We start from the raw sequence: 26859 nt of genomic DNA, 5'->3' as shown, positions 1-26859 counted from the left end.
AGAAAACAGTCAAGAGGAATCACTGATATAGTAGGAAACCAATCTTTATTTAAAAAAGAAACATAAATATACCAACAGAGGTTAGAGGTGAAGGAAAGAAAGAAGACCCTTCAGGTAAAGAAATTGCATAATTCAGATCAACTTTCAAAAATATAAGTTCAACTGTTCTGAAAGAAGAAAAGCAAAAGTGAGTTCAAGAGCGCATACGCATGAGTCTATTCTCACTAAAAATGACCTTGTGTGTGCCAGAGACACAACAGCCATGATGACATTACAGCTCATTTTGTTTCATTAATAAACAGTTTTTCTTCTAAATGATAACAGCTGACTTCAAACACATTCAGGTCATTTGTTAAAATAATGGAGACGTGAGTAACAGTAGTGAGTGTTGGTATTGGCTCTCGTCAAAAACAAAAATAAAAAGCTTTTCGTCACTTCAAAGCATCCTCAGCTTGCTCTATCCCCTTAGCAAGTAAGTACATAAAAATACTCAAACTGAATCTTGAACATGTAGAGAATGAATTTAACACTTGCGCAACAAGCACTGATCGGAAAAGAAAAGGCTAATGCTCTAATTCAAGAGGACTTACAGTAAGATTCACCAAACTCAAAACGACTCAGCATCACCATCACTAATGTCGTGAAGGACAAACTGCTAAACAGATGATTCAGAAAATGTGATTAGACACCAGAGGACTGAAATACTTTGTTTTACTACCATAATCAAAACTTTTATGTGTCAGTTAACAGTCCAGCCAATACTGCTGATTGCACATGAGGGACCAGTGCAATATGGGCACTTCTTCAAATCAGCACACACATGAACAAGCACAAAGGAGCAAAGTCTGGAGAGTTTTTAGGCCTGTCCTTAAGGTGCATCCAGCCTTTCGGTGTCTCTGCAGGATCATTTTCCCCTATCCAGTTCACAGGACACTGAAGATGAGAAATGATTTATAGAAAGAACCATCCAGGATTGTTATTGTTTCTGTTGCATGTGTTAAACTATATTTACACATCCGTGTTGAAGGGAGTGTGGGTGTGTCTCAGGAGATGGTGGAGAACTCTTTGAGCAGGACGTCCTGACTCAGCGTGTTCAGGGAGACGTTCTTCCTCACATTCAGGCTGATGGAGCGCACCTGGAGACACGCACATTTATTACAAGGCTTTATGTTTGTGTAAAACATCTCACTCCACTCACAACAACCTCTCTTCATCAGCTATGCCTCTGTGATTTCCTGCTGAGGTTTCAACACATTAACGACAGCGACAAATTAATTTATGGCACTGACAATAAATACATCATCCATTCATTTTCTTCCACTTATCCAATTCAGGGCTGCCTGAGGCTGGAGCCTATCCCAGCTACAATAGGGTGAGAGGCAGGCTACACCAGTCTAACACACTTATATACTCACTTTAACACCCATGTGCAATTTAGATTCACCAATTAACCTAACCCCACTAACTATCTTCAATAAGTGGGAGGATTTTGATATGACTCCGTGGAAGGTGTGTTCTGACCACCTGCATTTGCCAGATATTTCACACAGACCTCAACTACTGCACAAAACAGGCATAAACTTTTCTTTCCACCCAAGTCTAACATGGAGGATTATCAGAACTGCAGTCCTCTGAAGGCTTCACAGTTTCCAATCCCAGAAGCGGTGCACTGGGCGAGGTGAAGCAGGAGCTGTAGTATGTTTGTTTTCCCTTTAGCATGCACAAGCTGTGCACCGTGAATCTGATCAGCAAGGTAGCACTAACAATGTTAAGTTATACTGCAACATCCTGAGGAATCTGAGGGACGACATTCAGTGCACGCAGACCGCTTTGCCTCCTTTTGTTATTTCCCCAAAATGAAATTAGATCCAGTGTGTGTGTCGCAGAGGCTTGCAAGAGCACAGAATGAGGCATTCACAGAGCAATATAATAACTGTACTGAAAGTGGTCAAAAGGTACGCAAGAAGATACCTTGAAGAGGAGATTGGCCCTGTTTACATCAGGCAAGATGCTTATTTTTTTTGATGGGAGTCCTGAAACTTTATAATTGCCTCTTGTCTAAAAAAAAGAAATTAAAACCTCACTAATAGTGCGCTGAGCAATCACCCTCTACCTTCTAGCTGTTGTGTCAATGTGCACTTTTTCTGCTACTTCTGCCTTGTGTTTTGCACTTTCTCCATTAATTTTATAATGAAACAAGCTGGCAAGTAATGGTCTTCCTTAAAAAAAACACAGTAAAATCTGAGAAAATGTTTCTAACACTCCTGAGAGACAGATTTTTGATAATTCTGAGTGAAACGCTGCTTGAGTCAAACATTAGACTGGATGCACTTAAGAAAGAGTTCAAATGGAGTGTATAAAACCCTGAACACTCAAAACAAACCACCCTCCCTCTCTCTTACCAGCTCCTTGAAGAAAGCAGCCTCTTTGGGCTGCTCAGAGTATCTCTCAAACTGGTCCAGGCCATCCTGCAGTTTGAGGGTCAGTGTGTCATAGTTGGACCGTACCACCTCCAACACCTTACAAAAAGATCAGACAAACACAAAATGAAATTAAGTCTCATGTGATTCTCTCAACTGGTTTTTGCATTGTAGAGCGAACACTGGGAATGGTTACAGAGCAGTCAAAAATTAATTAGTGTTAAATACTTTATTACGACACTTTTATTTATGAGGGATCAAGTAGTGTTTCAGAACATTTGGTTCCTCGCCGACTTTTTCCAGTGATAACGTGCCTCACTGTAATGAACCGTTTCACGTGTCATTTAGAAAAACAAGGTTTTATTGACAGATTTCACTTAATTTAAGTTTTATTTCTTCTGTCCCACTTTCTCAGTGCTGTCCGCGCCTTCAGTTGGGACTCTAACAGGCTTATTCAACTGCAGCTGCTTAATTACTTTGTTGTTGAGCGGACTGTTAAGACTCACGGATTAAAAGCATTTTCACAATGAAAGTTTCAAGCTACGAATAATGCAGAATCGTCAGTAGTGTGTATAAACTGTGGTTACATATGCAGAGGAAAGAGTTGCCTCAGCTAATGTCCAGCTGAGATAAGAAGGCTGGCTAAAATCAGAGGTAATTATACAGAGATTCTCCACACCTTTCAGCTGTGAAATAGCCACTAACCAGACCTTTTTCATTTTTTTATTAATGCTCCAGAAAGACTCCACACGGCATGAAAAATTCACAGCAAAGAACATGAGCTGCACTTTGTCATGCTTCTCAGAAAGGCTCCACAAACATGAACACTCATACATTAAACACCCATATGTTAACTTACATATAGGTCTTATTTCATTTATGCATAACATAATTCTCTTTTAGCCATGGCAGCTTATTTACTATCCAGCTGAATCAACATTTTTAGACTTATTAAAGGCTGAGAGCAGGAGAGCGTTCTCTAATAAATCTACGACTCTGCTTGTGAATAAAAAGTGCTGTTGTTTTTACTTCAACCTCTGGTGGTACACTGATGAAAAATTCATACCCATATCTCTCTCTCGCTCGCTCCCTCCCACTCCATCTCCCTCCTCTCTGTATGAAAAAGTGGTGGTAGGTTTGAATAGTAAACCAAACTAATGCAAAAAGAAAAAGTAAAGAAGAAAAAAATCGAACGATATAACAAACTGTTCAGAAGAAAAAAAATTGATATAAAGTAAAGGAAAAAAGGGGAATTAAAGGAAAGTGTATGAGGTTGTTAGAACAAAGGGAGATGGGTACTTGCGTGTGCACTCTGCGCACATGTGTTCGAATCAGCTAAGCAACTGTTTCAGTGCCTAAGCAGATACGATTGTGTGCACGCAGTTGTCAGTGTCTTTATCTTGACTTATCTCTATCTTGCATGGACTAAAAAAGCAGGTTTTTAATGTGTTTTAAATCTAGTATTGTAGTCCAGTTTCGTACTTTGTGTGAGGAACAGAGCGTACAGCAGCTTGTTTCAATGCTGCGTGTCTCTGGAGGCCATCTGTCTTCTGGTGTCACTGTAGAGAATGAAGTCAGGCTGGAGAGCAGGGGGTTTGTGTGTATGTGTGTTTAGGACAGTATGCCAAAAGACTGAGGGATCAAAATTCAAAGGTTCTTTCAGTTCACTGAAAAACAAAGAGCAAGGGACAGAAGCAGACAAGAGAAAAGAAAAGAGCTGACTCTATAGATGTCATGTGTTCCTGCTTTCTTTATCTCTATTCTGCTGCATATATTTGAGTCACCAGCATAGAGCTACTGAAAAGCTTCCCTGGCTGTGGCTGATCTTGTAATTTACAACCAGAGTAGTTATTCAGCCGGCATAAACACGCTAACCGAAATATTAATCCCAATAGGGACCATGTTTTTTGCTCTAGATTTGAGTTACAACTTGTAATTACTTTGTGCAGAGAAAGCACAATGGGCATTAATCTTAAAACATAAAAACACATAAAATTATATTAATGGCCTTTTATAACGTTTTAAACAGTATCCTGCAGAGGTCTGCACAATGTCGTTATGACAAAGCTGAGTCAGAAGGTTTGGACAGGTCTTAACATCTTCAGCCTCTCACTGTCAGCGCGTGTTCATGTGTTCATGCTGCTCTGCAGTTCATTCACTTACAACGCAGAAACGTGTTTTGGACAGCTGAGACGTGATGTGTTGTGCTTAAGCCAAGCCAGCCACATGTGTACAAAAGCAGTTAAAGCCTAAAATTAGGAGAAGACAAGTAAAAGAGGTTTTTTCCAGCGTTACTCTAAAGAAAATCATTTTTAAACATTTCCAGCTTTCCTCTATCTGTATCAATTTAACCATAGAGGACAGCTGGAAACTGTCAGCTCTTAAAAACAATCAACTGACTTTTCAGGTCAACAGTCCACTACAGAGCTAACAAATACAGACAGACAACCAAACACGATCACATCCACACCTACGGTCAGCTGAGAATAACTGACCTAAAATGTCTATTTTATGGACTTTAAGAAAGGCAACCGCAGCTTCAACCCAATCTTTGCTGTTCAACCCCTTGCATCTAACGAAAAGGCTGTTAATACCAAAGGTGAAAAATAACATAAAACCAGCCGCAGCTCATTGACACCTGAGTTACCTCTGGCTTTCCTCTTTGTTGTGAATAAATCTAGTAGATAAAAGCAGAGAGGTAATTGGAGAGAATAATGACCAAATCCATCACTTCTTATCAAGTACAAAAAAAATAAAGTTTTTTTCCCGCTGTTTTCCATCGCAAAAGACTTCACACGAGCCTTAAATGGAGCTTATAGAGCTCATATCAGTTCAGCCTCCTTCCAGTCCCGGCTCACGTATTTCCAAAAATTACTGTTTCAAAAGTCGCCCAAGCGCTTCTGCTTAATGACTCGATCCACACTCTGTTTGTGTTTGCAAACTATGTGGAAAAATTGTCATTATTTCTACAAGAGCAGCTGCAGACACCAGAGAAATGGCAACATTTGCTGTATTTGATGTACAATAAAATCTCAAATGAGAATAACTCAAGCCTGCCTTTCAGTGTAATGTTTCCCTGAATCTGCCATGATGAGTTTGAAGCTCAGCGATGTGTGTGATAACAACTGCTTTTCTGTGCGTCTCATCACCATAACCAGTGTTTGAGTCATTCATTTCTGCCACACTGCTGTAACTACGTCTTGATGAATAGGCTTTTTTCTCCCCAAAACAAAACTCAGTGAGCTTTTCCTCAAACACTTCAGCCTTGTTCATTGTTTACTGAGAAATTCAGAAGATTTTCTTCTGAAAGAACAAGAGTGACATGTCACTGGAGTTCAGCCCAAATGGCCCCGAGACAATATGGAAGTTCATTTTTTAATTCACATGCAACTTTTAGTCAGGCAAAGTGTTTACCTGCTCTTCTGACAGCTGAGAGATGTGGTTCACTGCAGCGTATGACTCAATCTTGGGGTTGAAGTGGTTGATTATGGCCCTGGAAGAAAAAAGGAAAAACACTTTTTAAATAAGACATGGGAGATAAAGGGGATATCCATGCGCATGTATGTGTATGTTTGTTGAATGACTTAATCAATAACTCAGCTTCTGTCTCTAACTCTTTTATCCACCTAATACTTTGTTACAGTACATAACTGAGCAATAAATCAGCTGCTCTATAGCAAGTTTCCTATCCTGCGGATTAACTCCAACTTCATCATCATGCACTGCAGCTGCTGATCTTAGCCCTTGTCTGAAGCCTTGGCGAGTTCTGTGTAGCGCCACATAAACCAGTTCTCCACCTGCTGCAGCAGCTGTGAGCTTGAGTGCCAGGTGGAGATCCAGAGCTGAAGGACTAAAGAGGCAGGACTAGCACAGCAGGCAGCAATTATGAGCTACAATCAAACAAATATTCCACACTTGTTCCACTGTCTGGGACATGGGGAAAAATAAATTAGATGGTTTAATGTGGAAGAATCTTTCTAAAGTAATAGTACAGAAAGTTGAAACTGAGAGTCGTGAACCAAAACAAAGAAACAGTGCCGGTCTAAATGTACTATGACACTGGCCACACTGTACACTGTCCGATGTTGTCCCAGATTAAAAATGACCAATGCAAAAGAGGTTCAAAGATGGGACAAAACAAAATGTTTTGCATGATTTAAGAGGTAGCTCCTGCCACAGTCTATCTGAGTTGTGTCAAGAAAAGCATGTTTATGTGATGCATCCTCCAGATTTTATCAAGGGCAGCTCAGAATGGAAATACATAGCAGAGGAAGAACAGCTGTGCCTCTTGGCCCCAGTTCAATAGATATAATCAGCATAAAGGCTACAAGGATCAAACCTGATATCCTTGACAGGTTGTCTGAAATCTGCTGAAAGCAGGGATGTCCAAATACATTTGGCTATGATATGTGGCACAACATCTTATTTAGGTTCAAATAATAATTGATAATTAAATTCTATTAAAGGTTTAAATATCTGAAATTTGTATTTTTTGACAAAACGTGTCCTAAAAGATACAATTTGCAGAGTGCCTGTTAACAGAAAACTCACTTCTGATACATGTCACTGTCTCCTTTATATTGTTTGGATACACCAGGGAATCAAATCTAAATTCAGAGGCAATCTTCTCCATCATTAGCATTTATTTCCGAGAAATAAACTGCTTTATAGCTCAAGTATGAGTTGATGCACTAAGCACAGCTGAGAGATTAAATGGCTTATTTTGTACTGGCTTAGGCTGCGTCATATATCAAACAGATTATAGTGACAAACATGCAGAGGATTCTCGGCAGTGGTAATTCTGCTGTCATTTATGTATGGGAAGCCAGCCTATAGTGGAATAAACAAACTGAGTAAAATGGGATTGGTCCTTTCATTTAAGTTCATTATAAGACCATCTTCTGTGAATTCTTTAGAATTCTGTCTTCGTGTATTTATTCATCCATTCTTTCAACATTTACTCCTGTTATACTCCCAGCCTTCACTTCAGCTCTTCTGACTGCCTTTTTACACAGGGATGCTGTTCTATCAGGAGCCCACTGCGCTCGCTAAATCCTCTAGGACTATCCTGTTCATACGGCTGCCCTCTGGGGCCTTCGAGCCAGGGTGACCTCAGAGGATCATCTCCCCGGAGAAGATGGAGGAGGAAAGTGAGATTACAGGGAAAAGATTTGAGGAAGAGACCAAGTACAATATCTGTGTGAGGTTGGGGTGAAGGAGATAAAAGCTTAAAATTTATAAAATAGACAGGCCTAGGGGACTAAAAAAAAGACAATTTGGTAGAGAACCCAAATTACAGCTCCGAAGACTTCGCTCACTTTCAGCTCCCTTCAATCCAGTATGACTCATTTCTCCTTCTTAGGATACAGAAATCAGAGTAAAGAGTGTGAGTGCGGGTGTGTGGCTGTGTGATTACCGAACATTGACAAGGGCATGTGTGACTTTACTGGCTGCCTCCTTCCACTGGCCTGTGTTAGTTGAAACTCTCAAAACTGGAAAGCAGAGAATGACAGAAATACACAAAAATCACATTTTTAGGATTAAGGCTGTATAAAGGTGGCTGTGCGTATTAAATAGTTCAGGAATGCTTTAAAAAAAAAAATTAAAAACTCAAGCATGAGGTTACGTACCCATGCAGTAGAGGTTGTCAAAGACCTGATGCATTCGTACGATTTCGTAGTACAGCTCGTCGTAGCTGTTGGAGGTGGGCAGGAATGTGTCGCCGTAAGTTATGAACATGTTGAACAGGTTTACTACCTGGATAAAGAGACACACATTAGGATTAGCTGAACAGTGCATTTATAGAAAGTACCCAACAAGAGAAAAATAAACCAAAAAGAGGATTTATAATGGGAAATTACATTTACACCGCATCTGTTTGGTGCTTTTAATCTCCTTGGACAAACTAATAAAATTTGTTTAGATTTGTGGTTGAAGCGCCACTACTAGAATCTGTCTTCTTACTAACTCTTACACATACAGCATCTCTATTAAACCAATCCTCGCTGTGGTTTGTGGTCTGGTCTTGTGCCTCCATGTGTGTTTTTTTTAACAGCGTATGATTCTCACCAGCAAGGCCAGATGAAAGATGTTGTGCTTGGCCAGCAGTGTGGTCTCATTTGACAGCAGGAACTTCAGCAGGTTGATGAGAGCTAATGCAGAGGGAGACATGCTTGCATTAATGAAATACAGAGGAGTGTTGCTAATCGTCTAGCAGCAGAGGCATATGGCAGCAGACTGCTTTCCTTAGTGTGCAGCTTTATTAAGGTAGATAATGGAATCACAGGAGGGGGGGGTCTTTCAACACCAAATCTAGCCTCTTCACGAGCTTTTATTGAGGCAAACAATCCCACGAGAAGAACCAAAATGTGCACGCACAAAAAAGCTCCAACACGAGTTGGCACAGCAACATGCTAAAAGAAGACAAACAATCGAATTCATTTTTCTCTCCAGTGTCATTTCATGGTACGCTATTATCTCCACCAGGAAAAGAGAGTCGGGGTTATTCAGGGAATTAAGCTGATTATTGGTCTGATTAGAGGAATCTGTATTCTAATGAGACACAGCGCGATGAGGCCATTACAAGCTGAAATGTTATCCTATTGTTTGTTGACCAGGCTGAAAACAAGGCCACGAGGATGGATTGTGCTTTCTTTAGAGACTCATTATCTGGTTTCAATGATGCAATACATTTACAAAACAACACTTTAGAAGGAAATTGTGTTTGTTTTGCAAAAGCAGGAACTATTTGCTCAGCTCGTGAGGTGATATATATTTAGCAAATCAAACATTTTAAATTAGTCATATGTTGTCTCTCAGGCCATTTAAACCTAAGTTAAAAGTAACCTGTTGAGCATTTACTTATTTTCTGGTATATACATCAACAGTCATGTGAAAAAGAACTTTTCACAGGACTCTAAGTAAATACACCCAATGATTCAGTAGCTTGTAAACCCACCTTAAGCAGCAATAACTTCAAATTTAACTTCAAATTCATTTTCAGTTTGAGCTTATCCATCTCTCAAATCACTGTGGAGCAATTTTGGCAAACTCTTCTTTGCAAACTTGGTTCGGTTCAGTGAAGTTTGTGGGCATTTGTTTATGCACAGTTCTCTTCATGAACCCAAATGTTTAACTGTTGGGCAGAAGTCCCTACATTTGACTCTAGAGTATGAATACTGTGTTATACAAAGGAGTTTATGGTTACTCAACAACTGCAAGGTGCCCAGGTCCTGTCCCTGCAAAACAAACCAATATCATCATCCCTCCACCACCATGCTGACAGTTGGTATGAGGTGTTTGTGCTGACATGCCGTGTTGACTTTTCACCAAATGTGGTGTTGCGAATTACGACCAAACATCCCCACTTTAATCTCTTCTCTTCAAAGAACATTGTTCCAGAAGTCGTAAAATCTTTGTTCAGATCCAACAGACGCCACGTCACAATTTCTCCTGGCAGTCCTTCCGAACAGTCCATATTTGCACAGTTTTTTTCCAGCTGCACTGTCGTGAACATTAACATGCTACCTGAGGCCTGTAGAGACTCAGATGATCTTGGGTTAAATCTACTTGAACGTTCATTCGTGGAAAGACTGCGGTATTGTGTTAACACACCTGAATGCGCCATACAAGCAAATAACTAAAACTTCTGCTGTTATAGAGGCGGTCATGCTTGCAAATGATCAACAATCAAGTGCATTTGATTAGCAGCACCTGGGTGCTACTTACCTTCTTAACTCTAAAAGCAGTAAGGGTGTACTTATCTACTATCTAAAACTTATCTACTTATTTCTGTGAAAAGGTCATAAATTGGAAATTGTTCTTCAGAGCTCTGAGGGACTGTGCTTTGAGCTAAATGGTATTATCAGCTCACTAATTCACAAAAACTGGGATGAAAATGGAAAAGCTGAGATTGACTCTAAAATACAAGGACACTGGGATTTAAATTATGAGATAACCTGTGATATTTAAAAAAAAAACAGCAGGCATTTCATTAAATTCACCTTATTTCCCCCTGAGAAATAAATCCTATCTGAATGGGGCTTTTTTTCTGACAAACAGTACATAAGCGATAAGATGAGGTATCATTACCTGACCAAAGCTCTCTCCAGGTGTAGTGTAATCTGATTCTACATTTCTTTTGGTAACAAAGGAGTTTGTGGATGATCTGCACACAGCGCCTGCACAGGAAATAAGACAAGAAACTCTGATTAAAGGGATTTGATGATGGATGAGTCATAATGATATATGTGTAATTTAATGTGTTCTCACAGGTATAAATCCATGGGGAAATCCTTCATCATGTGAGTAACAATAAACTCCACCATCAGATCTGCACAAAAGATAACTGTTAAAATGCATGACCTTTGATTGCGATGAAGTTTAATTGATGCAAAAACTCAGAAGTTAGGCCTTACAGCTAACAGATATCATTGCTGATTTGAATTCATAGTAAAAAGTTAAAACACTCTTCTTACCTAGAACAGCACACACCAGCGGCCGTGACGGGATGTTCTTGTCCACTGCTTTTTTCCTGTGCCTCATAGGCTGAAAAATATAGAAATAGAAAAATATGTTAATATGCACAGATACTCTGTAATTTTAATAATTATAATTGTACAAGACAAGCCTACTTTGCAGTTTTGGAAACAGTTTTTACAGCTGTATGTTATTTATTGTTAAGTGACACAGAGCAGATAATCAGCAGACACTAAATAACAGTCACAGTCAGAAACTGACAGCATCTGCATGGGTATGTAATCACTCAAAGTACAACTTTTAAGAGAGTAACTTTATTTGCAATTCTATCCCTTCCATCTTAGTGTCGGAGTTCAGTCACTGCCTATCTCATGTTTTTCCAGATATCTCACTGGCCAGGTTGCTTTTGTGCTATATTTCTATTTCATTTAGCTGTTTTCACAAAGAGGATTTGTGGGAGGTACTCCAATTCTACTGTTTTGAACTGTCAGCAGTCCTCCTCCTGTTTCTGGAGATCAGTGAGCAAGAGGGCCACACTAACCAGAATCTGTAGCAGTGGGCAATTTTTCCATGCACCGCTATTCTGAGCTCACAGAGGCTGCAGAGAAGAACAAGGTCTACAGCCGCCAGCTGAAGTCCAAAATGATGGAGTCTGAGTTTAGCTACAGAACGAGATTCACTCAAGAAGGAGCTGATTATATGTTTCAGTTGACAAAACTAAAACAGTTGATACCTCCAACCAACTGCAGACACCATATACCACACCCAGTGTCCACACTTGAAATGCTCCTCAGAGATCTCATTCTGTAAGCATTAACTATCTTTGATGCAGAAGAGGAAGCAATCAGAGGGAGTAATATCAGGCGAGGGAAGACAAGTAGGGAGTTAAAAATATCTTAGTAGGGGGAAACGAACCAGCGCACATTTTTAAAGTGTACAATTCACTGTGCCACTGTGTAACATTTAGATTCATCTGTGCTGCAAGATGTTATAATAGAACATGCAGTAAAAAGTCTGACCCTAGGGAATGAATTCAGTTTTCAACCCCCGGGAACAATCAAAAGAGTGATGATCATGGCCTGGGTCACCATCGTGACCTGATGTGTCCCCTTAGAGTGCAACATCTTCCACTGACAGTGCAGGTTTATTACATTAACACTGGGCTATTCACAGAGACCATACAAATGACAAACGTCCACACACAAGAGGTCATAAAAACCTGTCTAACGCAGATCCCAGGGTTGACCGTGCACTGTCACACAAAATCCTGACTCAGGAAAGTTACTTCTCACACCTGTTCATGGAAATGACCATGATGTACGCTAATCACGCATAACAGAAACAGGCTGGACTTTCGGATCGCACCTTGTAATTTCTTCTATCCTCACTGAGTGTCACTCACACGGCCGTGAACTCACCATTCGATGGAGACTGACTCTGAAGTTCATATTGTCATCATGAAGAAAGGCATCAGCATACTGGTCCTATCATACAGGGAAGGATTAAAAACAAAGATGGTCAGGTTGATGGAGAATGTGGTCGGTGGCATTTGTTGCAGGACGGTAGGTTCTCATACCTCGGCTATGCAGGTGAGAATAATCAGGCACAGTCTGGCGCTGTTGAGTCGGTGCTCATCTGTGAAAACAATAACAGATAAAAGGACTAAACATAAACAACACACAAAATGATGACAGCTATAACAGTTTAATAATTTGGGGGCACTTTAGGACAAAGATGAAATTAAAATTACCAGAATGAATGATTATAAGAAGGTAGAGTAGCAGAGACCAAGAGAAAGAGGATTTAAATCTTTTTGTTACCTTTTGTATCCTGCATTACAATGGAAGCATACTTGAGGAAGGTGATGAGAAGGTTGCTGGTCTGCAGGTTGGGATCCAGAGGCAGTTCTGGGTTGCTCATCACTATAATGCAAATGTAGAAATGACACTACAGATAAATTCATCACTAGGGTAAAAACACACACACACACACACACACACACACACACACACACAGTCAAACTAATTTCCTTGTTTTCAGATTTACTGTGAATCCAGAAAACAACAGAGTTGCAAAAAAGTCAGAAATTTTGAAGTTAGTCCCAGTCTTTAAATTATGACTCTCCATGAAACCTGAGCCCATCTTAAAGCCACCATTAACAACAGCATGACACTAAAACAACAGCTGTCTTGATGCATGCTCAATCATCCAGGTAAGTTAATCCCAAAAGATTGATTCTGTTCATCTGCACGTAGCTGTTTGACCTCACAGCCCAACTGTTGATTCAGTGGGCTAGTTTCAGTCATTGTGCAAATGTACACAATGACTTTATAAGGTTGGGTCAGCTGAGACTGAAGAAATCACTTGGATGAGTGACAAAACGTTTCTCCCACTGAAATTGCTACGTCCAGATGAACAGACTCAGCCTTTTGGGATAAAACAGCAGCTAACTTGTTTGGGTAAACGGAGTGTTCATTCAAGCACAAAAAGTAATGTGTTTTTGCCATTACTGTAGCTACTGTATTTAACTGTGCAGTCTAGACAAGCATTTTCATCCATTTAAAAATCTCTGCTCCCTGAAACATACAGCTTGACTCATGGTTAAATGATGAGCTGGTCATGTCCCTCCACCCCACATAACTCTCCTTTGTTTCCTTCTTCCTCAGCACACAGCAGGCATGCCACCAAAAAAAACAAAAAGATTTCACACCATCAGTATACTATCGTGTGAGGCTCGACTGTAGAGGGAAATGCATATTCCTGACATGTGATTACAAGGCACATGTATGTTCCACACAAAAGACCTCAGGGCTGACGCTCTCTCAACTTTTCATGATGCACACTGCATGTGAAACTCTCATTTGTATTTGAAGCTGGAGGTTAATATTTTATATAGAAAATGGCTCTTGGGTTTGAAGCTAGCCAGAGATAGAAACATGTACCTTTTAACAGTTACAGCACATGTGCATGCCAAATGAGCTGCTTTCAATGTGCCAGCATCAACATACACCATCCACAAAAGCTGAAGTGGGAGCTATGAACTCCTTTTCAAAGTGAGATTAGTAAGCAGCTGAAGTAGTATTAATAATTCACTTATTAAGGTGTAATAAATCGAGTGTGTATTAGGAACTCAATTCCATCAGGTAAAAAGCACAAACTGTATTTTTTATTTCTGCCTCTTTGCTTTTGAGTGTTTAAAAGCAAACGTGAACAAAAGCTGCCAGATTCAAAGGGAGTGTTTAAAAATGCATATTAAAAGTTACGATTAAATGGACGCAAAGAAGCAGAGACCATTAACGCCCCAAAGCTTTAGAGACCTTTGCAATGCTCTTGGCCTATTCAGGTGCTTTGAAGGGTCTTTTTTTTTAACCAAAGAAGACAAAGTTACCTTTTTTTTAGGTTAAAAAACCGAATCCTGTTACTGAGTCTATTCAATCTATTTTCTTTAACAACCTCCAGACAACGCCTTTAAAACTGTCTGTTGACTGACTACTGCAGTCAACAAATATTCTTTCTAGAAACTTTAAAATGTGCTCCCAAACAGTGATATAAAGCCAGTGAGAGTTGCCCTCCAAAACCAATGATTAATGCCCCTGACATCATGTAAGCTTTTCTGAGTCTACGCGTGTCTGAATCAAAATATTAAGTGTACGGCTTACTGTCAAGGGAGGGCGGCGTTGTGCCAAGTGGCGTCGTAGGGGTGGTTGGAGTAGTGGTGGTAGGTGTGACGGCAATGTCGATCTCGGGATGGCTCTGTGGAAAGACATGATACACATAAAAACACCTCATTAACAGTGATTAACCTTGCCTAGAGTCTCATAATGTAAAGAAAAGCTGAGTCAGTGAGAAAACAAGAAGAGTAGTAGAGACAGATTACGTTTAGGAGAGTGAAACATCTACAGAACGATGCACTAATCATTCACCTAATCTCTTCATTGACCCTGAGATATGTAAATAAGCACAACACTGCAAAAAAGCAACACATTTGTGAGCTGGTCCTGAGGCTGCCGTCTTATCCTTGGACCATTCCTGAATATTTATTTAGGTCGTTAGTTCAAACGCTTTACTCTTATCAAGTCATTTATACTAAAAGACCAAAACACATTAAATTGCAAGCAACTCCAATCTTTTCACTTCTGAAGCCTTTATATACCACAAATGCATGTAATTAACTCCCATAGTTAGTATTTTCTCTCTCTATAGTCTCTTTTTTTCTCTCTTCTATTTCACTCACAGCCCAGCCAGTCACAACAGATGGCTGTCCTTCCCCCCCCCCATAAAAAGTGATGCCTGTTTCCACATCTACTCTTAACCACTGGTCTGCGCATCGGTCGTTATTGGCAAATCATCTCACAGATCTCATGTCTAGCAGAAGATTTAAGAATAAAAGGATTTCAACCTCGAGAGGAGGGAAATGATAAGGTTTGCTAAAGATTAAATCATAAAACTCAAAGTTTTCTGAATTCTCATTGCGGTCTGAGAACCTTAGGAACTTTTGGACCTGAGGACCTTTGCTTAGCCTGAGGACCACCTGTAATATCTCTTAAATTAAATCATAAATGAAGACAAGGTAGTTTCTTACCAACTTTCTGAGTTACAATGCAGGCATAAAGGCATCAACACACAAAATTACAGAAAAAGTAAGGGGTGGAATAACTTTTACTTGACCGCTAACATCCAAAAGCTGAGCATAGAAGAACACAAAAAAGTGTTGTATGTTACCTGTGCTAAGACAGTGATGAAGTTGCGGTTGAGATGCACAGCCTCATAGAGTGCCAGCAGAATCGCCTCATTTGTCCTTGAAGTGAAAGTTAAGTTAGTTAGAGAGAACACATTTTTTTATTGGATAAATATCCAAATTTTCACAAAATAGTGGACTGAGCGTTCCAGCCTTTGATCCAGTCAAGCTCAAGGAACAACTGGAAAAGCACTCTGCTGCTCAAAGTTTCTTAACAACGGCTTCACGCATCAGCAGGTCACTTTTTTAATTTTCTGTGTCATTAACTACTGCACAATGTTTGAACAGAATAATAAATCATTTCCCAAATCCCCTCGTAATGCATTGTCCATTTTTATGTTGATAGAAATTGGGACATTAGTCATGTAAAACAACAGTGAGTATACTGATTATGAACACAAGTATTTGACTGCAGTTTTAAACATATTAAGTTAGTTGGCCTGAGCCAAACTGTCTGTACTAAACAATGCAACAGTTTTTATCTTCTACTTTCTTCAAAAACATCATACCACATAAAAGTTATATTGTCTACTGCTATATATTTTTCCCCGTCAGTCTAGACTAAATAACTCATAGTGAAAAAGTGATTATATACCAAGCCAAGAAGTCCAATAAACTTCCTACAACATCTGCTATAAAGTTGTGGTGAGGAATAGACCAGAAGAAGCGTACAAATGATTTATAAACCCACAAGCACAGCAGCCCAAAACCTGTGAGATGCAAGAAATCTGAAACAACAAGACTTTTCCTTGAGTTCAACATTAACTCAAAACTCAAACTAAATAATAAAGTAAAAAAGGTGTAAGAAAAACCCCAACCCCTAACCCCTAGGGGGGCATCCAATGAGAATGAAGATGGCTTGGAATGGAACTTATTTCAGAGACAGCATTAACTGAAAAGCTAAACTAAAGTCCAGTATAATATAAAGACTTTAAGTCCTGCAAGACTCTAATATGGAACTGAAAATGAGCAACAAAGCAAGAGCAAACAAATCGTCTAATCTGATGACACAAGCACTATTTCAGAGGAGCACTCGGTCTACTCATCACCTGAAAAATGGATGCAAATGGAGCAAAAGTAAAATTATAGTACCTTTGTCTAAGTGGTTTAGACAAAGGCCACACTCAAATGCTTCTGTGTTATTATGGCTTACTGGATGTGGACTGATGGGCAAAAATAGTGATTTAATTCCATGCAAGTCCATGCATCTAAATGATGAAATAACATGGCGAGATATCTAAATTCTACCAGACAAATCTTATTTTTATTAATGAAACTGAGGTTCTGACAGATGGACTTAGAGATATTAAAAACTCTATGTAACACATTGTAAATATAACAGTAAATACTGGGTTAAACTTGTTAATATCTGAGTGTCTTCCTTTTGTTTATAGTATTTCAGCCAACCTGTTCATCCGTACTCCAATTCTGTCCTGTTACTTTTAACTTGAGTATAAAGAACAATGAATCTGTCTGATGTAGGAAGTGAAACGGCTTTGCACTTACTGTACGGAGAGCTTCTCGTCAGCATCTGCTATAAACATGCTGCCCACCATACTAGTGAGGGTAGAGAAGAAGCCACCCTGGTTCTCCTCCTCTTTGTCTTTGTACTGCCTAAAAAGAGAAAAAGACCAGATGGACAGAAAGTAGAAATAACAGAAAAAGAGGAGAGAATGACAAATTAATGAAAGGCAGGTAAGCCACAAAAGAGAGCAATAAAAACAGCCATGCCTAAACTAACACACATTTACCTAACACCTCCTTTTGCTCTCTGCAGTTTATTATCTACGGGCAATCAGTTTATACACAAAAACAATGAAGTGCATTGAGCCACCATCCATCATTTTGATGTGTCTGTCTATGCACACAGACAGACAAGACCTCCTTCACACACAGCATTTTAATATCTGAACCTTTCCTCATCCAAAAAACATTACAGACTCCCAAAGAAAGCTGTCAGATATAAATAACTAAAGCTATGAAGGCCTGTTTTCTTTTAAGGAGAATAGAAATAGAACATTTGCAGGATACATCAAACTAAACTGATGGTACCAACACTCTCAGCACACTATGTACTGCATCATTAAAAACACCTTTTTGACAGATGGAAGTTTTTAAATCTCACCTGTTATATTCTGTCAGAGCTTGGTGGACAACCATACCCATTCCCTGGAAAAGAAAAACATTCAAGGTGTCAGTGAAAGCTTTGATTATCTGTCTGATGTAAAGACCACCTACATCAGGCTGGCTATTTATTATTCTGCAATTACAAAGAAGAGCTAGTGACAGCATACTTACATCTAGTGTCGGTTCATCATCCACAATGGAGAGCTTTACAATGTATGGATTCACAGACTATAACAGAAAAGGAAAAGTAAATACTTTATTATTAAAGACCCATGAAGGACCATTCTTTATTTATTATAACTTACTAACTCAAGAGCCTCCTACCCAGTACATACACTAACAACCTGCAACATTTAACTGGTCAGGCTAAGCAATGCAATGTTCAGAAATGCAAATAAAAATACATCATCCTTTCTGAAGGTTATTTTTCTTTCTAGAGGGTGAAAATATGGTGTCAAGAAGGGCTTTGGTACAAAAAAATAATGTTTTTAAAATCTATACCAAGTGCAGAAAATGGATGCTGGAATATTATTCTTTTTGTCCCCGATGCACCCAAGATGGCATCCCAGTAAGACTACAAATAGAAACAGTCAGCCTGTAAAGTCACCCTGATGATGCATGAAGACACTGTTTTACCCCTCATCCACATTGGCTTAACTAATCAGAGTGTGGCACCATTAATATTCTGGAAACATGATTTAAAACGCCCAAGTTATTTTCTTCCTCTGAGTTATTTTTACCTATTATTCTCTACTGTTGCTGTGTTTATAGACTAATAATTGCCTTTAACGTATCTTCTCATTTTTAGACTTTACAGCAGAAGATATATATCAGTTTCCAGAAGGAGATTCGTCGGAGAACAGGAGGTTGATCTTTGCTTTTGGATACACAACCCGGTTCAGTCTCACATGCGCTTTATACTGGAGTTCATGACTATTGTAGAAAAAGCTTTGTATGAAGAAACACTAGCACAGTCAAAAGTCAGCATATGCACATCAAACAGACCTCATATTTTCTATAGTTCACCAGGAGAGCCAGAAGCACCACAGCATCATAACCATGCTGCCCTCTGCTGGATACTTCTGACAGAATCTGAGCAGGAAAAAGATGGAGAGCAAAGATGAATAGACCAGAGCAGAGGAGAGACAATTTCAAAATATAACTGAAAATCACAGAATTATATTTTCTATGCAAATGATTTACCTGAAGAATGGCTTCAAAGATGCTATTGATCATCACATATTCTAGTATAGTGTTCTGGCTAATATTGTCTGTTACCTGTAACACAATATTTCAACAGCTGTAACATTTTGTGTAACAGCAGAACAAGCATATCAAATGATAATTATCATACATGCTCCATCTCACCGTCACCAAACACAGCAACAGTTTGAGGCAAAGGCTCTTGAGACTCTCTGAGCTGTCTCCACAGAGAAGGCTGTCCAGTCTCTCCATCAGGTCCTGCAGGAGACACAAACATAAGGAAGTGTATGAATGAGTAAAAAAAAAAAAAAAAAAAAAACTCAACCCATCTTTCCCTTTACATCTTTATTTACTAATCGATTTCACTCAATTTTTCTTTCTATTTCTATTTTCTATTTCTTTCTATTTTTGTTTAGAGTCTAACATACCTTCATCCTTTGCTCAGCCTTATCAAACCCCATGAGCATGTTGATAATATCAAACCCGGACGCCGACTTGTTCTTCTGGTGGACCCCTCGGAAAAGTGCACAGAGAGTCTGGAAGTATAGGAGGACACATGGGCTGCTTAACAGATGTTTCATGAATCGGGCACGTCTGTAAGGCACCCCACATCATTTTGCATTGGTAATATTTAAATGTTATGCAGATTTTCGAAGATTTACAGCAAGGGGGGATGCCTCAAAGGTGTGGAACATCGGGTAAATATGTACTATATATTTGAGTTTCGATAGACAGAAGTCATACTACACGGTAATGACTCTGTTGTGTTGTGACAGATCTATGGGCTTTTTGGGTGTGCTGTTTGGATTTTGGATTTTTTTTCCATGCTTGATGGTGTTTATGGTGAACTCTGCTATTGCTCCCTTTTCTGTTTAAACCAGCTTTTAACCGATCAGCATTCAACTGCTACATAATGTCAGTGCCACCAGGCTACATGGTGTTGTTTTTTAAGGGCACTGCAGGTGGGTACGTCTGCGTTGGTTGCATACTTAAACTTCACTCTGAATAGAGAAAGACCTAAAAAGCAATACTGATGCAGGTCCATAAATCCTGCATGAGACAACAACAGTCATGGAATGATATTGTCACTGTTACTGCATCAAGGAGAAAAATAGTTTTAGTATGTTTCATTATTTAACAGGGTTAAGCTTTAATACTGTAGTTATTATAAACTGCAATCATAACACCTCTATGCATATCAACACACTCATTATAGAATGCCATTAACTAGTCCTGCCTAAATATTTTTTATTTTTTAAAAACCACAACACACATTTCCACATTTTTGTGAAATGATATTATAAAATAAAAATATGGAGTCAAGCTATCATAATTTATCAGTCAAAAGAAGCTAACAGCCTGATCAACATACTTAGATTGCTCCTAATGTGATGATTATATACACAATGTGCACGCAGTTGAAAATCCAGGTGATAGTTACCTGCAGGGCATTGACCACTTTGATCTGGTGCTCCTCTCCCAGAGCCTGAACGCAGTGGTGAAACAGAGAGTTGATGTTGTCTTGAATGCGCTGGACGTCCTCCCCATCCACACTCTCCAACTTTGACTCCAGGTACTCTAGGTTCACCTGCGGAAAAAAAGACAAAAGTGTTGAGTGAAAGGCAAGGAGAATTAAACGTTAAGGGTGCATAAGTCATTTAAAAGATTCACTTCAAAATCTCAGATTACTCTCCTGTTAAAAAAGCAATAGCCTAACCATTCATAGTAGAGAAGTACCACAATAAATGCAAATTATACTGCCTGGCAATCTTCAAAGTCCTTATCTCTGCAGTATTTGGTTGCAGTGTATTTGATTTGTGCATCAGTACTTCCTCTTTTCTAAAGTATGCATTCTTTAAACTATGTGCATCACATCACTGCTGCAGCTTCACATAACCACAGAGTGTACTGTGAGAGATTTCCTGTTATGCAGCACACTTCTTTGTCCTTACCTTCATAAGAAACAGCTCATCCCAGAAACGAGGGTTATTTTTTGCTGGGTCTTCTTTCTAAATCAAGCAGAAATGACACTGTTAGCACTTGAATATAATGCATTTCTCAAAACTCTCAACATCGACATTGTTTGACTTTCTATGATACTCACTGCAAAAATCTCATCATACATGAGGACCACCTTCTCTTTCAAGGGCTTTTTAGAGGATGACGTCCTCCTCAACAGCCCTGCCTTCTTCTCCACCTGAGACATGACTAAGTCTGAGAAGATAACCACAGTTAAAAGACATATATATTTAATGAGTATTTGTCTTCTTTTTTCAGCTGCTCCCTTTAGGGGTCACCATAGCAGATTATCTGCTTCCATCTCTCTGTATTCCTAGCTTTTTCCTTCGTCAAACCAACTCTTTGCATGTCCTCCTTCACTACATCCACGAATTGTCCCTGTGTTCTTCCTTTTTTCCCACCTGGTAGCTCCATAATCAGCATCCTTTGTACAATGTATCCAGCCAGCACTCCCCCTTTACCAGTCATAGTTCCAACATTTAAAGTCCTCACCCTCACCTCCACACTCCTGTCATTCCTTCTTTCTCGCTGTAATGAATATGCCTCCCCCCTCTCCAGCACATAGGTTTTACCTGTACCCTGCTGGCCAACAGCACCAGAGGTAGTCCTTGTTAACCCAGACTCCCCGACCAATCCAATATTGAAATCTCATCCTTGAAAATCTGTATGTTTGATTTGGCAAAGGATTTTATGCCAGATGCCCTCTGTGACCAAACTTAGGACTGGCCCTAGGAATGCACTGGCTTGTGGCCCCACAATTGTCAATTGACTATTATAAAAACAAGGCTAATAATATTCTGTATTTTTTGATCAAAAGAAAAGGTCAGAAACAGATAATAGTCTGACCTGTTTTTCAAGATTTCATGCCTTTGTCCCACACCCTTTTTATAATGAACAGGTTGTGAATATATACTTACATTCATAACCTGTAAGTATACAGTTTTTATTTAAGAAGAAGTTATTTTCCCATAACCAACAGAGCGCTGAAAACATCTGTTTCTGTAGGAAGTAACTTCAGCTGTATTGTTTGGTAAATGCAAGCGATTAAACTTAAAAATAACTGAATAAACTACAGTGGTTTTGCTGATAATAGTTACGTTTTTTAAATGACTTAATATTATATAATTTGGCCTTTCAGCTTGGCACAGATTTACCACCCTGCTTGCAAGAAATCTGATATTAACATAAGATAAGGTCACTCTTCCGATCCAGTTCCTACTGTATGAAATAGCATTACCATTAACCACATAGCTATGTTCCACTGACCGAGTAATACGTTTAAAATGAACGTGCATTATCAGTTTGCATTGCCAACATCTTATGGGCTTGCATCAATTGATTATGTGAGTATCATATTGACATTTGCTCACACTGATCAGTATCTTACTGATTAACCCAAGTGCACGTTGAAGTACTAGCTTGTCAGCTAACATTAGCTTGCTAATCCACTGCCACCTAACTTGGTGGGATCAAGCAGTAAACGACAAACGGCAACACATCATGTAGCATGCACTGTTGTCCAGCAGACATCCGAAAAGGACTTTAGCGGTTAGGTCATTAAATGTTAATCTAATAAAATGCCCAGATTCCTCCCAGCTAAAGCTAACGCTACGTAGCTTAATATTTGTCACACAAAGATATTAACAACGATTTGGCTGTCAGCTGATATCTGAAAGGGATTATTAGCAACTTTACTGTGTTGTGTTGTTTAGATTGGTGGCTGTCGTCTGTTCTTACCTCTATTAAAGTTTTAAAACCTATGCTGCTATTGCAGTTCATGAATTCTTGTAACAACAGTATCTGCTAGCATACAGTCAGTATCTGCTAGCATACGGCTGTCGACACGCTCCTGCTTATCTGCAGGGTCCTAGCGCCCCACCGATTGCAACATGTTTACGCCATAGGGCAGCTTTTCCGGGCAAAGGGCACACAGTGAACATTTTGACATTTAACAGTGCTGACACTGTCAAACACTGATACTATAGTACGTGTCTGCATGAATGAATGAGGAAAATATAGACACCAGACACATGGATGCTGATATTCACGCAAATGCATGAGCTCATATATTTTTTTCTTTTCTATTTTGACTTTAGTAGCTATCTGAAACTTTTACCCCTGAGTGACAAAGAGAATGATTAAAATTAAATATTTACTATCTGTGTACAAACTGTCCTGCCCGTTAACTCATTATAGTTTTAATATAAGACTGGGACTCAGGAGAATAACTCATTGTAAAATGAGAATAACTGAGAGGGTCACATCTCTGCAAGACTATCAACCCACCGGATCCGATTCTAAAATATGCAGCAGAAAGGACAGATGTTTAGCAATCACGAAAAAAACTGGAGCATGTTGTGGTTCACAGAAAAAGTTTTGTTGCACATAAAAGTGAAGCACAATCAAGCCAAGTAGCAGTACAGACCTATTTCACTAGAGATTCATTCATATAATGCTGTCTTTACTTGTGAGGACATTGCTGGCCACGTTCGGATGGTGGCTCCCAGTTACAGGCCTACTTAGATATGACTTTGGTTTATTCCTGTCGACATGGTAGACAGCTAAAAGTCTATTTTTTGCTTCTGTTTTGTTTTGTTTCATTTTTGAAGTGGTGACAATGTTAATTAAACAAAGAGTCTAAATGTTATTTTTACATTTTCTGTAGTTATAGCCAGTGCACCTTTACTACACAGCCCCTTCTTGATGATGTTGATCCCACATCAACCTGGGAAAACAACTATTTGCTTTAATATATCACACAATTTTAGCCAAAGATTCTAAATTACAAAACAAATAAAGTGTTAAAATGATTACAGTACTTTTTATGATGCGACAGATTTGTGTATTCTATTAACACTTAGATGTTTGTGACGATTTATTGAATTCTGTTAAAACTGTGTTTATAAAGACGTTGAGTGAGGCAATAATACACTTCCAGAAAACAGCAAAGCTCATACGTGAAATGGTCACCTGACCTCTTCTCTGGCAGTCATGTTGCTTTTAAACAAGGCAGGAAAAGTAGCAAAACTACATAATCAAACACCCTTTTTTCAGACGGTGAAAAGATCATTTTATAAGTCTATTGCAGTTAATATCAAATTAGTGATAGGAAATTTTAGGTCCATAGGAAACTGAAAGTTTCACTAAGCATTTAAGAGTACCAATGTGTCCAAGCCCCTGATGAGTAGATGTAAAAAATTGACACAGCAAATAAGTGTTTAAGAGTTTTCTGGCATAATTTCACATATCTCAAAGGTTCAGAGAGAAGAGCATACAGTCTGAAGGGTTAAAGCTTGTCTTAAAGTATGTAACTTTATTGTTTGCCCAGCTCATTTCAGCTTGTGGCCTTCATTACAGTCCAACTATTAAGCTCTTCTTTATACCACAAGGATTGCTTGCGGTAACAGAAATAAACATTTACCCACCTCTGACTGTAATTTATTTTCAGTACATTAAAATCCTGGAGCTTAATTTCACATCTTAGTTTTATTTCTGTAAAAGTTACAGTCTTATAATGGCTTTTCAGCAGCAGTTTTCTGTCATATTTATGTGACTGCTTCCTATGGAGTTGTGTGGAAATTATGCAGTGAGTTGAGATGAATGAACTCCCTTTTAACTACTTCATACTGCACATTCATTTTGTCTGTATCTGTGAATTAGAACAAGTGCTTTGCCGTCTTTATGGTAGACCTGTTTCTCAGGACCGAGATAATATATTTCCCAATGGTTTTGGCTGTAGTTCAAAACAGCAGTTAATGCGTCCATATTTTGACCTCATGCGTTTTTGGTAAATTAAATTTTACAATCAAGGGGTAATATTTCTGGTAAGGAGTACATGGACCACCCCAATTTCCAAAATAAATTAGACAAGATCTGCTTTTACAGTGTCATTAGACAGAGAGGGAGACGAAGCAAGAGAGTGGAAGAAAATCAGAACCTAATGAGAAAGGAGTAGAGGAGAGAAACTGGGTTTAAAGAGTGTGAGAGAACATTAAGAAGCTCAGAAGCAGCCTGAAGTTACACAATAACCACCTATGCACACACACACACACACACACACAAACACACACACACACATGCAAAGTAAATATTCAAAGCCTATTTGGCTTTAACTTTGCAGGTGCTCATTGCTTGAAACTCTTTGTTAAGGTTAAAATTGATGATGAAACAGAAAGGAAAGTTAAACACTACCGCAGTCATTTCTGTCTGCCAGCTACTTAATGCCAGCAGAGCTCAATAGTTCTGTTGTAACACATCAGCAGACATAATGACCTTTGAAAGAGAGTGTTTCACTAGATTTCACGCTAATGCACTGCGTTTTAAATGAAGCTGTGGGCAGCGTCAGACAGAGCTAATAATGCAAAAATACTATGATATATTTCAAGATAATCCAATAAAACAACAATATTGTAACAATGTAGTTAATAAAGAACAAGCACAGAATTAATCTGGAACAGTTTGATGCATCATTCAAAAGTACTTCCCTAATAACTGTTAAAGAGGGGTCTAAAATGTTCTGTGAGAATGGTATGCTTCCAATATTATAAGATCCAAATATAAATGCTTGCATGGTTGTTTGCCAGCTTTAAGTCATAGTCAGAATCATATAAGTGGAGCATTTACACACCTGAGTCACTATTTATACACTGGGTTCAAACTACTGAATAATCACAATGAGCTCAATCAACAATCAAGAGGGAACTTGATAAAGAATCAATAATCAATAATATCTTTTCATTATCGACCAACAGACAGTGAGTATGTAATAGATAACAACTAATTACTAGAGATCAAAGTGAGAGACGCTACATTAGTGAATCTTTAGTTAATGATTAGTTCATAATTATCCTGCCATAGAGCACAATGATTCATTTTATTCGTGAGTCATTTATAATTAAGCCTGTTGCAAACAATGAGCCTCGCAAAAGACTAACTACTCGTTATTACTAATTTCTTTAACATATGTTATTCTTTCTATCAGGAGTGTCTGTCAGACTTGTTTCACTTCATCCACATGCCAATTTGATTTCATGTGGGCTACGCTAGTAAAACCATTCCATAATTCTGGAATAAAAACACCTCACACTCCATTGTCTTAAAAATTTTCAGGCAGCAGAGGGCATTATTTCTTTTTTAATTGTTTTCTATTATTACATAGACAAGTCTGAGATGTCCCAAAAAAATAAGTGCAGTTTGAAAAACAATATCTAAGTTTTTAAGTAAATTAATGCACATTTGATGTGCATTAAAAGAATACAGTAGAAAGGCGCAAAACTTTCACATGTAAAGTTTCTGTAAATAAACCAAACTAGTATTTTTTTAATACAGCAGCCCATTTTATACTTTGCAAAGCCAAACACCAGGCCAGTTCAGGGCCTTGGTTCCAGCACATGTTTGTTTGTTTGTTTTTTGGTCTCCCAACTGTGCAACTGTCCCAATCAGTCATACATAATTTTTTCTACTGGGACTTACAAAGACAATTGACTCCCCCCAAATCTTCTATTCTGTCCCAACTGTCTGCTCTTTGACCCGGCAGAAGATCAAACGATAGCCTTTACAGCTGTGAAGGTACCATGTGGCACTATAAGAGGAATAAATACCTGTTTAAAAATAATGATGGTAGGTAGGTGGGGTGTGTGTAAATGTCTGAAGGATGCTGGTAATCCACAGTGAGCCTCTTGATTTGACTTCTGTAAATACAAGTGGAAACAAAAAATAAAAAGCTTTTTGGTACTGAATGGGTGAAGAAGGCACATTATTGATGTTGATTTGGGGTTTTTTGTTACATAAACAAAGGACTGATGATGAACAACCTGAATGACAGAACTGTTGGTTGTTGCTCTGAAGGGATATGAAATCTGTCTCACCAATAAG

General features: G+C 38.8%; 1 protein-coding gene across 2 annotated transcripts; it reads right to left on the bottom strand.

The window, feature by feature from the left end:
* Positions 1–28: 28 nt before the first annotated feature.
* armh3 (armadillo like helical domain containing 3) lies at positions 29–22820 on the bottom strand. 2 transcript variants are annotated; one of them, XM_063476752.1, is made up of 26 exons: positions 22723–22820; positions 21071–21180; positions 20919–20975; positions 20408–20554; positions 19395–19502; positions 19132–19224; positions 18967–19041; positions 18769–18855; positions 17935–17991; positions 17762–17805; positions 17143–17250; positions 15621–15696; positions 14558–14651; positions 12719–12820; positions 12475–12533; positions 12317–12382; positions 10898–10967; positions 10692–10752; positions 10512–10600; positions 8490–8572; positions 8051–8177; positions 7837–7912; positions 5835–5913; positions 2403–2519; positions 1013–1136; positions 29–933 (listed from the first exon to the last, which is right to left on the bottom strand). In XM_063476752.1, the coding sequence occupies exons 2-25, from the start codon at positions 21170–21172 to the stop codon at positions 1044–1046; spliced, it is 2070 nt and encodes a 689-aa protein (XP_063332822.1). In that variant the 5' UTR covers positions 21173–21180; positions 22723–22820; the 3' UTR covers positions 29–933; positions 1013–1043. The 2 variants fall into 2 exon arrangements, with proteins under 2 accessions (XP_063332822.1, XP_063332821.1); XM_063476751.1 differs by having other exon boundaries at positions 29–1136.
* Between the last annotated feature and the right edge of the window lie 4039 nt (positions 22821–26859).

This window comes from Pelmatolapia mariae, linkage group LG6, assembly GCF_036321145.2.
Source record: "Pelmatolapia mariae isolate MD_Pm_ZW linkage group LG6, Pm_UMD_F_2, whole genome shotgun sequence".
NCBI classification, from domain to species: Eukaryota; Metazoa; Chordata; class Actinopteri; order Cichliformes; family Cichlidae; genus Pelmatolapia; species Pelmatolapia mariae.
This window is presented reverse-complemented; position numbering and strand designations above follow the sequence as displayed.

Bases quoted from the DNA above. Each gene is read 5' to 3' on its own strand.
- armh3 (XM_063476751.1), bottom strand. From the start codon at position 21,172: ATGTCTCAGGTGGAGAAGAAGGCAGGGCTGTTGAGGAGGACGTCATCC. The intron at 12,821-14,557 runs GTAAGCCGTACA...TTTGCATTATAG, and splicing joins AACGCCGCCCTCCCTTGACA to TGATGAGCAACCCAGAACTG. The intron at 7,913-8,050 runs GTACGTAACCTC...TCTGCTTTCCAG, and splicing joins TGACAACCTCTACTGCATGG to TTTTGAGAGTTTCAACTAAC.